The 14212-nt window shown below is 40.7% G+C and overlaps 1 protein-coding gene across 1 annotated transcript; it reads right to left on the reverse strand.

The window, feature by feature from the left end:
- Positions 1-282: 282 nt before the first annotated feature.
- On the reverse strand, positions 283-10936 carry LOC111227688 (NLR family CARD domain-containing protein 3-like). Its single transcript, XM_022753323.1, has 11 exons — positions 10838-10936; positions 10311-10330; positions 9900-10025; positions 9684-9778; positions 8926-9002; positions 8536-8764; positions 4503-6306; positions 3602-3775; positions 2978-3151; positions 992-1038; positions 283-818 (listed from the first exon to the last, which is right to left on the reverse strand). Exons 1-11 carry the CDS (start codon positions 10904-10906, stop codon positions 283-285), a joined length of 3351 nt encoding a protein of 1116 aa, XP_022609044.1. The 5' UTR covers positions 10907-10936.
- Between the last annotated feature and the right edge of the window lie 3276 nt (positions 10937-14212).

The following is a 14212-nucleotide window of genomic DNA, read 5'->3' on the forward strand; positions in this document are numbered from 1 at the left end:
GACAAAACACTGATATTCACACTGATGCTTTTATTGTGAAAAGACAAGACAATGACAGAATCTTAAAGAAGTAAAAGTCAACATCTTTATCCTGTAATAATCATAGCTTCCGTCTTTAAAGGAAGAGGAAGAAGTTTAAAAGACATCATTTAGGAGAGTTTAAAAATTAAACTGATTTAATACATGAATCTGAAAACATGTGAGTGAAAGAGACAGACGTACAGACTGAAATATCTGTTCAAGAGTGAGCGCGATTCTCTAACAGGAGACTCTCTGTTACACTCAACACAGAGACACTGAGGAGTCAGACCAGAAGTAGGACCAGAACCCAAACCCAGGATAAAGAGGTTCAGTGAATGTGGTGTTGAATGTGTGGAGGTGGATCAGTGAGTCAGAGGAGACTCTGCAGAAGGACAGAGAGCCAGCAGGACAGTCCACATACACTGCTACTCTGTGAGAGACACAGGAGGAGGAGATAGGTGTCACTCTGTTATTGTGCCAGACAGAGTAACCACTAACATCAGAGCAGATCAGACTCCAGGACTGATCGTTCTTTCCAAACCAAGAGTCTTCACTGTCTCCGTTCCTTCTGATTCCTCTGTAACTCACTGATGTATGAACCTTTCCTCTCCACTCCACCTCCCAGTAACAGCGACCAGTCAGACCAGTTGTACACAGCAGCTGAGGACACTGGTCAAATCTGTCTGGATGATAGGGATATGACTGATCCTTTCTCACACGTGTCACCTTCCTGTTGTTGTCAGACAGTTTGAGGTTTCTGTTCACTGTGTTTGTATCGAGTGTGAGTTCACAGGAATCTGATGGAGAGGACAAGACACAATACAGCTGCAGTTATTGATCTATCATCTGATCATTAATTGATAGTTTGATGATGACTCATGACATCAGTGATTTGAATGACTGATGTGACAGTTTGAAGATGGTTGAATGTGCTGCTTTTTTTCATGAATCAAATTGAAAACACACTTACACTTCTTCAGACCTGGTGTCAACCATCGGACTCCATCAGGCTCCACCCTGAAAGGAGGTGCAGGGTCAGACCACCGCACTCTATTTCAGCATGTAAACATGGACATTACACGGCTCTCATACACAGATAATTTCATTATTCTGTTCAAATGTATGTGCATTCGGATGTACATTCATCAAAGAGAAAAATGAACGGGAGTCTTCATTCATCTTGTAATTATACGAAGCATGGTGTTGACATGGAGAAAATATTTAATTATTTGTGTTCTCAATTTGATATTGGTTTTGGTGTGAGGCACACTTTCAGTCTCTTGCTCTCAAGCCACACAAACAAATGTCACAACAAATAAGATGAAACCACGAGTCAGCTCACTCATCTATATTGATCTGTCATCAGCTGTGACACAGAAAATGTTTCAGCTCTTTCTCCTCTATCAGTAAGTGTCTGTGGCTGCAGCAGGCTTCTCCATACCTGAGAGTTTCCAGTCTCCAGTCTGGAGCCTCCAGTCCAGCAGACAGCAGCTTCACTCCTGAGTCTCCTGGATGATTGTAGCTCAGGTCCAGCTCTCTCAGATGGGAGGGGTTGGATCTCAGAGCTGTGGCCAGAGAAGCACAGCCTTCCTCTGTGATCAGACAGCCTGACAGACTGCAGACACACAAAACAACACACAAGAACCTTCTGTCAACACATGGTGCTCTGTTTTGTTGTCTGTGGTTCTGGCCCATTTTGGTCCTAGTACAATGTGTCTGAGACAAATTTAAGAAGATATCTTAATTATTGCGTGACTTTAAGGCATATTGTTGGATAGACTTTTATTTTTTGAGTGTTTGTCATGCTTAAAGTGATAGTCCGGCTTATTTGATGTGGGGTTGTGTGTGGCATTATGCATGTAAGCCCATCCCAGTGCACTGCTTTTTTGAACAGAATGGATAAGCACAAACACTCACCATTTTCAAAATCTTAAGAAAAGTTTAGCTTATTCTGATTCACTCAGCTGACCTGCGGCTGTGGCTTCATACACTGAGCGCAAGAGATGCACTTGTGTGTAGGAATATAGTAGTTCAGCAGTTAAGAAAATGTAATACCAAAGGAAAGTAACAAATAAGATAAGATAAAGTGCTGAAAATTTTCTAAATCATGTGTACATTTGAATGGATATTTGATTTTCTCTGTGACCATTTTTTAAAAGCGTCTAAAACAAGTTTTTACTGCTGGCCCTGTCCACAGCAACACACCTATCAGCTTCTGTGCTGGTGCTCCTTGCTGCCTCTCCTAACTGGTAGCGTGCTGTTCTGAATCAACTGCAGGTAATACAGTGACTTTGCATGACAACCTCACACAACCCCACATCAAATAATCCAAACTATCCTTTAGAGGATTTAGATTGCAAAGGACACTTCCTACATGCTTTGTACATACTCTAATCCCCAGTGTAAACACCACAGAGGCAATGTCGTACATAAATAATTTCATATTTGTACTTAAGGTAATGTTAAGACCGTTATTTACATAAAGTGTTTGATTCTTTTGTAATTAAAAACGCTGTTTTTTTTAAACATGTATTTACATTGGGAAAAACATTACCCATCAAATTGCTGATTGTTTTATGCTGTCTTTGTTACGGTTTCACTCTGTCTGTGTGAGGTGCTGTAAAGAGCCATAGTTAACAGAAAGTAAAGTCTACTATGACTCAAGTCATCATTTTAGAAGCAAGGGTTTAGCTAGTTGGATAGCAGCAGCTCTTACACTGTAGTGAAGCCAACATAAACATCATCTATTAAAGATAAACATCAAATTTTATTTTTCAGAACAAAAACAATAGAAAATTATAAAGGATTCTGATGGAAAGTAATCAGATGAGTTTAGAAAGTACTGCTGAACTTTAGTAAAATGTACTTTACACAATCCTACAAACATTAGATGGTTATCCACTAATATAAATCTGATTTTGAATTGCATCAGTTAAACAGGTTAATGAATCCTGACCTGAGAGTTTCCAGCGCACAGTGTGGACTCTCTAGTCCATCAGACAGAAGCTTCACTCCTGAATCCTGCAGGTTGTTGTTACTCAGGTCCAGCTCTCTCAGACTAGAGGACTGGGAGCTGAGAACTGAGGACAGAGCTTCACAGCTTCTCTCAGAGAAGTTACAGCCACTCAGTCTGAAGAAGAATGAATAAACAAGAAAGCAAGTGACATCTGTGTTAAACTGTAATTACCTCCAATGTTGGGACTGGACTACAGAACATTCTGAGAAAACAAAGGTCTCAGTTTGTGCTGTGGTTCACAGGGAAATCATAGACCTGGTTAACTCTGGGCAGAAAAGACTTTAAATTTGCTCAGTTTGATCAAAGTCAACTGTACACCTTAAAATTAAACAGTGAGAAGTTGCTGATTTTGGTAATATGTAATCTTGTGTCAGGACTGAAATTCTAATTGTTCTTTTTTAAAAAGGCTCAAAACGCAGCAGTTTATTATTATAGGACCGTAATGAACAAAGATGAAATATTCTAAATCACACTATTAAAATATGGATAAATTTTTGTTTATTAGCCAGAGTTCACATTTGTTAAATTTCCAATATCATTTAAAACACTATTACTCAGACTAACCTGAGAGTTTCTAGTGCACAGTGTAGACTCTCTAGTCCATCAGACAGCAGTATCACTCCTGAGTCCTGCAGGTTGTTGTTACTCAGGTCCAGCTCTCTCAGACTAGAGGACTGGGAGCTGAGAACTGAGGACAGAGCTTCACAGCTTCTCTCTGAGAGGTTACAGCCATTCAGTCTGAAGAGATGATAATAAGGAATAAAGAAAGGAATGTATTTTCTCAACTTTGAAGAGATAGCAGTGTCTTTGTATAATGTTAATAAATCCAACTGTTTCTACATTATAGCTCTGTTCAGACCTGGTATTAACATCCATCTCAGGTGATCCGATCACAAGTGGACAGCTCTAAGTTCAGGTGTGAACGCACCCAAGACGCATTTGAGATCGGATCACTCAGACCACATTCAGAGGTGGTCTGGACCACATGTGTCCACATTCTTTCAGCAGTGTGAACGTGAATGTGTCCTGGGCCACACTGAAGGACCGGCTACTCTACTGACGTCCTCTGTCTCAGTCTGATTAGTCCAACACAGTTTAGAATGAAACCAAAATATTTTCAAATGGTTAAAACCTGATTTCACTGTAGAGCTGTACAAATTAATTCGCTCAACCCCTCTGTGCCTTGCTCGCTCTCTCTCTCTCTCTCACTCACACACACACACACACACACACACACACACACACACACACACGCGCACATTGAAAACGGACCTGTCTTTCGGATTTGCTAAAAACAACAACACATACCTGTTAATCTGTATATAAAGCAGGAAGTGAGATCCAATCACAAATGGTCAATGGAGATGCATTTTAAAAGCAGGTGTGAACTTACATACTTAGACCTGACTATTTGTGATCAGATCACTGACGATGCATGCTAATGCAGATCTGAAGAGGGCCTTACAGAGCTTTGTTAGAGGCTTTGATCACTGGCAGCAGCCTCAGAAGAACCTCCTCTGAAGCAGAGTATTTCTTCAGGTCAAACATGTCCAGATCTTTTTCTGATGACAGTAAGATGAAGACCAGAGCTGACCATTGAGCAGGAGACAGTTCATCTGTGGAGAGACTTCCTGATCTCAGAGACTGTTGGATCTCCTGCACTAGAGACTGATCATTCAGTTCATTCAGACAGTGGAACAGGTTGATGGTTTTCTCAGCAGAGGGAGTCTCTTCAATCTTCTTCTTGATGTACTGGACTGCTTCCTGATTGGTCTGTGAGTCACCCCCTGTCTGTGTCATCAGGCCTCTTAGGAGAGTCTGATTGGTCTGCAGTGAAAGACCCAGGAGGAAACGGAGGAACAAGTCCAGGTGTCCATTTCGACTCCATAATGCCTTGTCCACAGCACTTTGGTAGAAATGTGTCTCTGCAGATCCATCTTCTCTTGGTTCAGACTTCTGGGAGGTTGATTGTTGTTCTGACATCAGATTGACTCCAGAGTTGATGAAGGTCAGTTGGACATGAAGAGCAGCCAGAAACTCCTGAACACTCAGATGGACGAAGCAGAACACCTTGTCCTGGTACAGCCCTCTCTCCTCTTTAAAGATCTGTGTGAACACTCCTGAGTACACTGAGGCTGCTCTGATATCGATGCCACACTCTGTCAGGTCTGATTCATAGAAGATCAGGTTTCCTTTCTGCAGCTGCTCAAAAGCCAGTTTTCCCAGAGACCCAATTATCTCCCTGTTCTCCGGACTCCAGTGTGGATCTGTCTTAGCTCTTCCATCATACTTGATGTTTTTTAGTTTTAGCTGAACCACCAGGAAGTGGATATACATCTCAGTCAGGGTCTTGGGCAGCTCTCTTCTCTGTCTGGTTTTCAACACCTCCTCCAGAACTGTAGCAGTGATCCAGCAGAAGACTGGGATGTGGCACATGATGTGGAGGCTTTGTGATGTCTTGATGTGGGAGATGATCCTGCTGGCCTGCTCCTCATCTCTGAACCTCTTCCTGAAGTACACCTCCTTCTGTGGGTCAGTGAACCCTCTGACCTCTGTCACCATGTCAACACACTCAGGAGGAATCTGATTGGCTGCTGCAGGTCGTGTGGTTATCCAGAGGCGGGCAGAGGGAAGCAGTTTCCCCCTGATGAGGTTTGTCAGCAGCACATCCACTGAGGTGGACTCTGTAACATCAGTCAGGATCTCAGTGTTGTGGAAGTCCAGAGGAAGTCTACACTCATCCAGACCGTCAAAGATGAACACAACCTGGAACTGATCAAACCTGCAGATTCCTGCTTCTTTGGTTTCAGTAAAGAAATGATGAACAAGTTCCACCAAGCTGAACTTTTTCTCTTTCAGCACATTCAGCTCTCTGAAGGTGAATGGAAATGTGAACTGTATGTCCTGGTTGGTTTTGTCTTCAGCCCAGTCCAGAGTGAACTTCTGTGTTAAGACTGTTTTCCCAATGCCAGCCACACCCTTTGTCAACACGGTTCTGATTGGTTCATCTCTTCCAGGTGAGGCTTTAAAGATGTCTTCTTGTCTGATGGTTGTTTCTGGTCTGTCTGGTTTCCTGGATGCTGTTTCAATCTGTCTGACCTCATGTTCATCATTGACCTCTCCAGTCCCTCCCTCTGTGACGTAGAGCTCTGTGTAGATGTTATTTAGAGGTGTTGGGTTTCCTGCTTTAGCAACTCCCTCAAACACACACTGGAGCTTCTCTTTCAGGTTAGACTTGAGTTCTCGTTGACAAACTGGAGCAAAATGTCCTGAATGAAAACACAAGAAAAATATATATAGCTGATTCATAATTCATAAAGAAAATATAACAATTTCATTCCCCTAAAGAATGTATATATGAACTTATTTCCAATGTCTTGAGATGAGAGTAAATGTCCCACATATGGGATTCATAAATGTGGTTTCATGGAACATTTCAGGTCATAACCATCCTATTAAACATAAGAACATTCTCAGTTATTTGAAACAAAATGGATCTTATATTGTAATTTTACAAGGGACTCGCCTGAGTGAGGAGGAATCTGAGAATTTTAAGAAAGGGTGGATTGGTCAAGTATTTCAAGTGTCTAAAAGCGATACTGATCAGGAGGGTAGATAGAATCGCTACCATGAATACTGTATTTGAATGTGCTATCTCCTGACTTCTTCTATCAATTTGTAATGTCATAAGAACTATTGGAAACCATACTGGGAGGAGGCTTCAGTCAGGTTAATGACTTCCAATTAGACAAAACTGGGGGCAGACAGGGGACTCCTCAGAACTGTACAGCCATTAATTCAATTATGGGCGAGCTCAGTCTAGTAGATATCTGGCCCTTGCTTCATCTTCTTGAGAAACACATTTCACATCTTTTCCCATCCACCCATCAGATTTCAGAATTGACTATACTGTATAGTCTTACTTGAGTCTTGTAACCCAGATCCATAATGCTTCATTGTGGAACATTGTTCTCTCAAATCATGCACCAGTTGCAACTTCAGATAATGAGGTGAAAAATAGGCAATGACAAATTCATGCGTCATATACTTTTATAACATCTGCCATAGAAGAATATAAGACACACAATGATGGATCTGTCTCTAAACCTTGTATAACCTGGGATGCATTAAAGGCAGTTTTGAAGGGGCAACTAATTTAACACAACTCACTTAAAAAGAGGATGGAGTGTTAGAATGATTTAATTTAGAATAGCAGCTTAAACATCTCAAGCTTCAATGTATTAAAAGATTAGATCAAAAACTTGGAATAAAATAAATACTTTGAGATTTGAAATAAACAGTATTCTTTATTTGCCATTTTACACTTAACAACACTACCACGAGGGAAATTAACAAAATATTTCATGACTTATACCAAGAACTACATAAATCACAGGGGGAGATTGCCTTAGATCAATATAAATAATTATTTTCAAATGTAGAGGGACCCTGCATTTCCTTTTCCAATAGAGATCTACTGTAAAATTCTATTTCACCACCAACCATCAACCTCCCGAGCTGAAAAATTAAGCCAACACTGAAGTCCCAAAAACTGCAGTTCCTTTAATGACCACTAGAGTCTGGCTGCAAAAGTGAGTCAATCTCCATAGACTCCCATGTTAAAATGTCCAACTTACAGCAAAAATAAACATGTTTACAGCCTGGTATAAAAACAGTCTCTGTTCTTGGTCTCTAGAGCTAATTTCCTCCTTCATAACAACTGTTTATATAACTCACCTGTTTACGTTTTATTAAGGTTTAATTGCATAATGCATAATGCATAAACCCGCCATTCTGCTGGTACCAGTGGACTAAAGCAGGAATCCTGCATTTGACAGACCTATATGAAAATAGTCAGATGGTGTTGTTTTAATACCTGAAATAACACTATAATCTGACAAATATAGACTTCTGGAAATATCTCCCACTTAGACACTGTTCTTAAAACCTGACCTGATCACTGAAATTCAAAATCTAGTAAAACATGTATGCCTTAAAGGTGGGGGTTAAATCTTTTACAACCTTTTTAGGGATAACAATGCACCTAAACTTGACAGTCTTAAATTGGCCTGGGAGACAGATGATTTATGTTGGCGCTGTAATGACGAAGCTTGAACAATGGTACACATAATATCTTTTATAAATGAACTGTAGGATGCCAGGATTTGTTCTCGAAAGACACAGAGCCCATTCCTGGGCTGTATTGACAAATAGATAATTAATCTCACATCTCATGTACATTAATCCCTTTGTGTGTGTGTGTGTGTGTGTGTGTGTGTGTGTGTGTGTGTGTGTGTGTGTGTGTGTGTTTGTTTTGAATTATCATTATTATTTTTCATTTTACTTCCCTTCTGCAAAATATTAATACTAAATGTTGTATTATTTATGCTGTATTGGAGATTTAGGGTGGGCTAGGAGGGTGTGCTCGAAATGTCTTTATCTCTTGTTATGACAAAACATTTCTCCATCATGTTAAACTTCTAGAGAAATCCTCTTACTGCTCTGCAGACAGTCAGCCAGCTCCTCCTGCTTCAGTCTCCGCAGGAAGTTCACTGTGATCTTCAGAAACGCCTCTCTGCTGCTCCTCCTCTGCTCTTCATCCTCACCACCCAACACCTCCTCATCCTCCCTCTGACTCTCTGAGCATTCTGGGTAATTTGGACTCAGAGCCCTCTGGATCTTCTTCAGCTCTTTCTTCACAAAAGTGACAATGTCCTCTTCCAGTAGCTGGAACAGAAAACTATGTGAATGACACAATCAAACTAAAATCATGGAGCCAAACATCAGATTCATGTTGGACAAACTGACAATCCACTGGTCTAAAAGTGCAGCAGGGAGATTATTGTGAACAGAGCACATGTAGAAGTAGTTGTTGTACATGCACAGACCATAAATATAGAGTCCAACTGTGTTTGATGCTGCTGGGCAGAATGACCACTGGGAACCTCCAAGCTCTCCTGGTCCACTCTGTGGAGGAATCATACTATATTGAATATAGTAGTAAAGGTTACTAGTCCTGCCGATCCCACTGAGAATCAACAGCTCAGTCTGCAGCTGTTTGTAGCTTTCAGCTCAATGTTTGGCTTCATTAGTCAGTTTGGTTTAGTCCCAACAGCTCTCATCAACCCTCCATACAGCTCTCCCTTCCTCACTGAACACTGCTCAAGTGCCTTGAAGCAAGGCACCTAGAACCTCCAGCTGCTCCAGTGGAGCTGCTCAGTGCTGTGTATCAGACTGGTTGTACTGGGCAGCTTCCAGTATGAAACAATGAACCAGTAAAGTTTCACTGACTAAATGACAAACATGAATCAGTAACATTTCAAGGGATCAGTTTACTCCATCAGAGGTGTTTGTCAGATGGTCAAACAGCACCTGAAACACCCACCTTCCTCAGTGATTGGTCAGCTGTGTGGAGGTGAGAAAGTCAGCAGGGTTTGAACTTCTCTCTCAGCTCTTTTTTTCATTTTTCATACAATATAATTGTCACTTTTCATGAGAATAACTGAGATCAACTATGAATGTCTTCCAGGAGAGACTGAATGTGGAAAAGTTATCTCCGTACTTAAACCACATCATGAGTTTTACCTCCACCTTCCAGTGTGCACATTTACAACAGGTAGAAACACTTACATCTCAGCTGATGGACATTGTCCTTTAAAGTGAATAATTAAGTCCTTTGACAAGTTGCTCTTTAAAGACACACAGCTGGGTTCAGGGGAGTCTGGTCTCTGCTGCTGGATCCTGAAACAAAAACAACTGATAAATGTGCAAGTTTGTATAAAAACTGATGAAAACTCTGTTCAGTCAACACAACAATTAACCTTTAGTGTGAAATGCCTTTCTGTCGGGTATAAATTCTGACCTTCTGTCAACAGATTGTCTGAATTCAAGAGGAAGAGTCACTGACTGGCTGCCCTTCATGAACACACAGCTGGGTCCAGGTCCAGGAGCAGGTGCAGCAAAGTCTGGTGTATGCTGCTGTTCTGGGCTTCAACACAAAACACACAGAGCTTAAGGGTGAATTATGATGATGAAGGAATGAGAGTGCTGAGATAAACAGTGTAATTTCTCTTTATACTTGTGATAAAGCAAATTTTGTACTATCTTGGCTTAGCTGTACTATGAAACCCCTAATTTTTAGGTGTTAAACTAAATGTTTTCTCAAATTCCACTGTGAAAGGTGTATATTTCAAAATAGTTCTAACTAAATCCTTTACTCAGAGTAACTGAAATTTTCTGAATAAAAACAAACACTTTTTCAACATCATTTTACCTTTGAACAGAGTTGAATCCCTTTTTGAAAGGATGCCACACAGACAAATCACTGTTGATGGATTCACAGACTGGTTCAGATTCACAGGATTTTGTTCTCTCATTGATCCTGGTAGTCATAGAAGAAAGCCACCGAGTGGAGAAATTCACTGAAGAATGTTGTCTTCTAAAAAATAATGGTAGCATCATGGAGACATTGTTTTTGAAGGCGTAAAAGCTTGGTCCAGATCCAGGTCCAGGTCCAAGTCCAAGTCCAGCAGAGTCTGGTGTGTCCTGCTGCTCTGGACTTCACCACACACACTCACACACACACACACACACACACACACACACACACACACACACACACACACACACACACACACACACACACACACACACACACACACACACACACACACACACACACACAGAACCTTGAATGAATAATGATGGTGCAGGGATCTAAGGGCTGAGCTCATGAGTGTCAGTGTCAAGAGTCATAGACAGTTAGAGATCCTCATCTCACCTCTGAGCTCTGGTCTGGCTCTCATGTTCCCCACACAGAGTGGTTTTAGAGGGAGGGGCTCCCTCCTCTCTGTCCTCACACTGATCCATGCTGCTGAATTCACATCCACATCAGCCCACACACACCTTAATGTGGAGAGAAACAGAAATCATTCATCTTCACATCAACTGAAATTTACATAATTTTTCCTGTAAAAACATCAGCTGCTCCTCCACTGATTGGCGCCTCTTCTCTGTTTCATATCAGTGTCATTTGAATGCAGTCAGACAACAGTGAAGCAGAGGAAGCTGACATCAGCTGCTGTACTTCTACTATCAGTCCACTAGATGGTGTCATGAAGCTCATGAGGAGGATATTACTGCTCTGCTTCATGGAAATGGAATCTTTCATCCAGACATTTTGATGATTCTCTCTTCAATTCAAGAAACGAACACATCCAGAAGGAAACAGCTGATGTTAGAACAACAACCCCATGATATGTTTCGATGAATTAGTTGAATTAGTGTGATAGTTCCACTCTGTGACCATTGGAAGGTAGTGAAGAGTCATGAGTTTGACATTTACTTCCTCCTTCTCCTCTGTTCCTCCGCTACTTTTCTCCCTCTTCTCATTCTTTTCCTCCTCTTGTCAACTTCTACGTCCTCCTCTCCTCTTGAAACTGTACCTCTCCTCCTCTAATCATTACCTCCTGCCCTCTTTTATCTTCCCTCTCCCACCACCCTTTTTTCTCTACATTTTCCTCTTCCTCTCCTCCCCTTGTGCCCTCTTTCTTTACTAATGTAAACAGATGTCAATGAAAAGCTACATTGTAGGTATGTAACAGTGGGACTCCTATTAACCTCTCAATCTGTCCTACAGGATCATTGTAGACTGACAGGAACACAGAAGGAGGAACACCAGGGAGCACGCATTGGTTTCTTTTAGAAAATAACATGGTAACCATAGTCATTGCCCCGAATAATCATGAACCATGATTCTGATTCATCACGATTAAAAACAACTTAAGTATCAAAGTCCAATCCAGAATCCAGACCAGGATCTGATATCAGGACTTTATGGTGTTCTACTTATCTGACAGAACACAGTGCATCTGCTATAATAACACTATATGGACATATTCTGCTGCAAAATATGGAGTATCCCAGGGCTCTGTTCTTGGCCCTCTGCTTTTCTCTTTCTATATTTCACCTTTTGGTCAAATCATTCGCAGTCACAGAATTAATTTGCACTGTTATGTTGATGATACTCACTATATGCCTATAAAGGCTCAGATTAGGAATTTAGAGCTCTGTTTGTCTGCTGTGAAAAGTTGGATGTCTCGTCATTTTTGCCCCTAAATTCAGACAAAACTAAGATGCTGGTCATTGGCCCGACACAGACAGAGACACAGACACCAGTTTGATCTAGAGTTTGATAGAGAGTTAATAATAGCTTTCAACAACTGTGTGATTCCTTATAGTCTGACAGCCAAGAATGTGGGTGTGACTTTTGATCCTTCCCTCTCCTTTGATCAGCACATTAAAGATATCACCAAGACTGTTTTTTTTTCACCTACGTAACATAGCTAGGATTCACTCTTTTCTGTCTAAGACTGATGCTGAAATATTTATCCATGCCTTTGTTTCATTAAGACTTGATTATTGTAACATTTTGTTTTCTGGCCACGTGCTTGTATTAAAAGTCTTCAAATGGTTCAGAATGCTGCAGCTAGAATTGAAACCAAATCCAGAAAATTTGACCATATTACACCGATTTTAGCCTCTCTTTATTGGCTTCAGATCTATCAGATTAGACTTTAAGGTGCTTTTGATGGCATATAAGGTTCTAAATGGACTTGCTCCTTCATACCTGTCTGATCTGTTTAAACCTTAAACTCTGAATTTAAATCTTGTCTGTTAAAAAGACGTCTGCTGGCTTCTAGATACTATTATAAAGAGAAGGTCTAGACCCCCTCTGTTTGAAAAGTGCCCTGAGATGCTGTACAAATAAAAGTGACTTGTCTTGACTCTGGTTTTATAATTTTATTATATATTATTTATTGTAAATTTATCAATATTATATCAAATAAAAACAGAGTCACACTAATCAGCAAATGAGGTTAAAGGATAAAAACAGTGTCAGTTGTAATGTGAAGTGTAGAGTGTGATACTGTTCCACGTTGGTAAAAACCTAGAATAAATTCTGCTGTTTCTGGGTCAGAATCTGAGGTTACAATCATAGATCTATGAATTTCTGTCTAATCTGTTTCTATATTTTCATCTTCTGCTGCAGCAGAACTTTGTCCCCATCAGGTCACAGCTGAAGAAATATTTTTGAACAGTAAATCTAACAAACAGTAGATTCCAGCACAATATCCATTACGGAAATAAAAGTCTGCTAAATAATGTGGTCTAGTGGACGACGCTGAATAAAATGTAATAGTTTGAACTTATTGAACCTTTTGTCCAGTTCAGGCTATTTCCCTGCTGCTGTTCATCTTTCTGGCTCCACTGGATTAAAATGGAGGCTCTGCTCTTTGTTGACTCAGATCAGCTGCTCTTGAACCAAAAACTCAGAATTCATCAACACAGAGTTCAGGGTTAAAGTCAGAGTTTGTTAAACCTGCTTTCTGGTATAGACCCCTGATCAAGACACAAACACAGACTGTTAGTCGCTCTGATTTGTCTTGTATCTCATCAGGAAATAAAATCTCTGCTTCTACTTGTGGCCTGAGCTGGATTCTTGATTGTCGGTTGTTGGATGAACTTTGTACTGTAGAGTCGTTATCCAAGAGTTGTGAGAACTCTGTTGTTCACATCAACACACCAACAAACACAGAGCAGCTTGGTTGTGATCAAGAGGAAACATCAGAGACTGTAATGAATCAAAAGTCCACTTAACTTGGCTTCTTCCTATGAACATTTTTATTCTGTAGCTCTCTGTTGTCTGGACCAGGTCTGTGCTGAAATCCTCTGCCTCCTCTCCTTCATCAGTCCTCTGTGGCTGCAGGCTGCTGTCATTCTGAAACACTTAAACAATAAACCAGTCTGAACCTGCAGCTCAGCTCAAGGATCAGTTGCTGCACATTTATATGATTTTAATATCATTAATATTTAACCTGCAGCTTCCTGCTTAACACCCAATCTATTTCCTTAATTCCGTGGGTCGTCACTGCCCCAGCGCAGTGTACTGTACCCTTCAGAGCATGCAGTGGCTCCGCCAATAATCTTAAAAGAATCATGTGACCTCGGCGTTCCTGAGTTCACATCCACATCAGCTCCCAGAGACTTTCTACCTTCATCTGTAGAGAAAACACTGGGAACAGAGCTGAAACCATCCCTCCAATTATTATCAGCTCATAACATTGATTAAGAAAACACCCATATATAAGATTCATAAAAGCAATTTAGATAATC

The sequence above is a fragment of the Seriola dumerili genome, unplaced genomic scaffold (assembly GCF_002260705.1).
Source record: "Seriola dumerili isolate Sdu_G_001 unplaced genomic scaffold, Sdu_1.0 BDQW01000191.1, whole genome shotgun sequence".
Classification (NCBI taxonomy): Eukaryota; Metazoa; Chordata; class Actinopteri; order Carangiformes; family Carangidae; genus Seriola; species Seriola dumerili.

Coding starts and splice junctions, on each gene's coding strand:
- LOC111227688 (XM_022753323.1), bottom strand. CDS start 10,906: ATGGATCAGTGTGAGGACAGAGAGGAGGGAGCCCCTCCCTCTAAAACC. Junction 8,765..8,925: donor AGTTGGACTCTATATTTATG/GTCTGTGCATGT, acceptor TTTCTGTTCCAG/CTACTGGAAGAGGACATTGT. Junction 3,152..3,601: donor TGTGCACTAGAAACTCTCAG/GTTAGTCTGAGT, acceptor ATTCTTCTTCAG/ACTGAGTGGCTGTAACTTCT.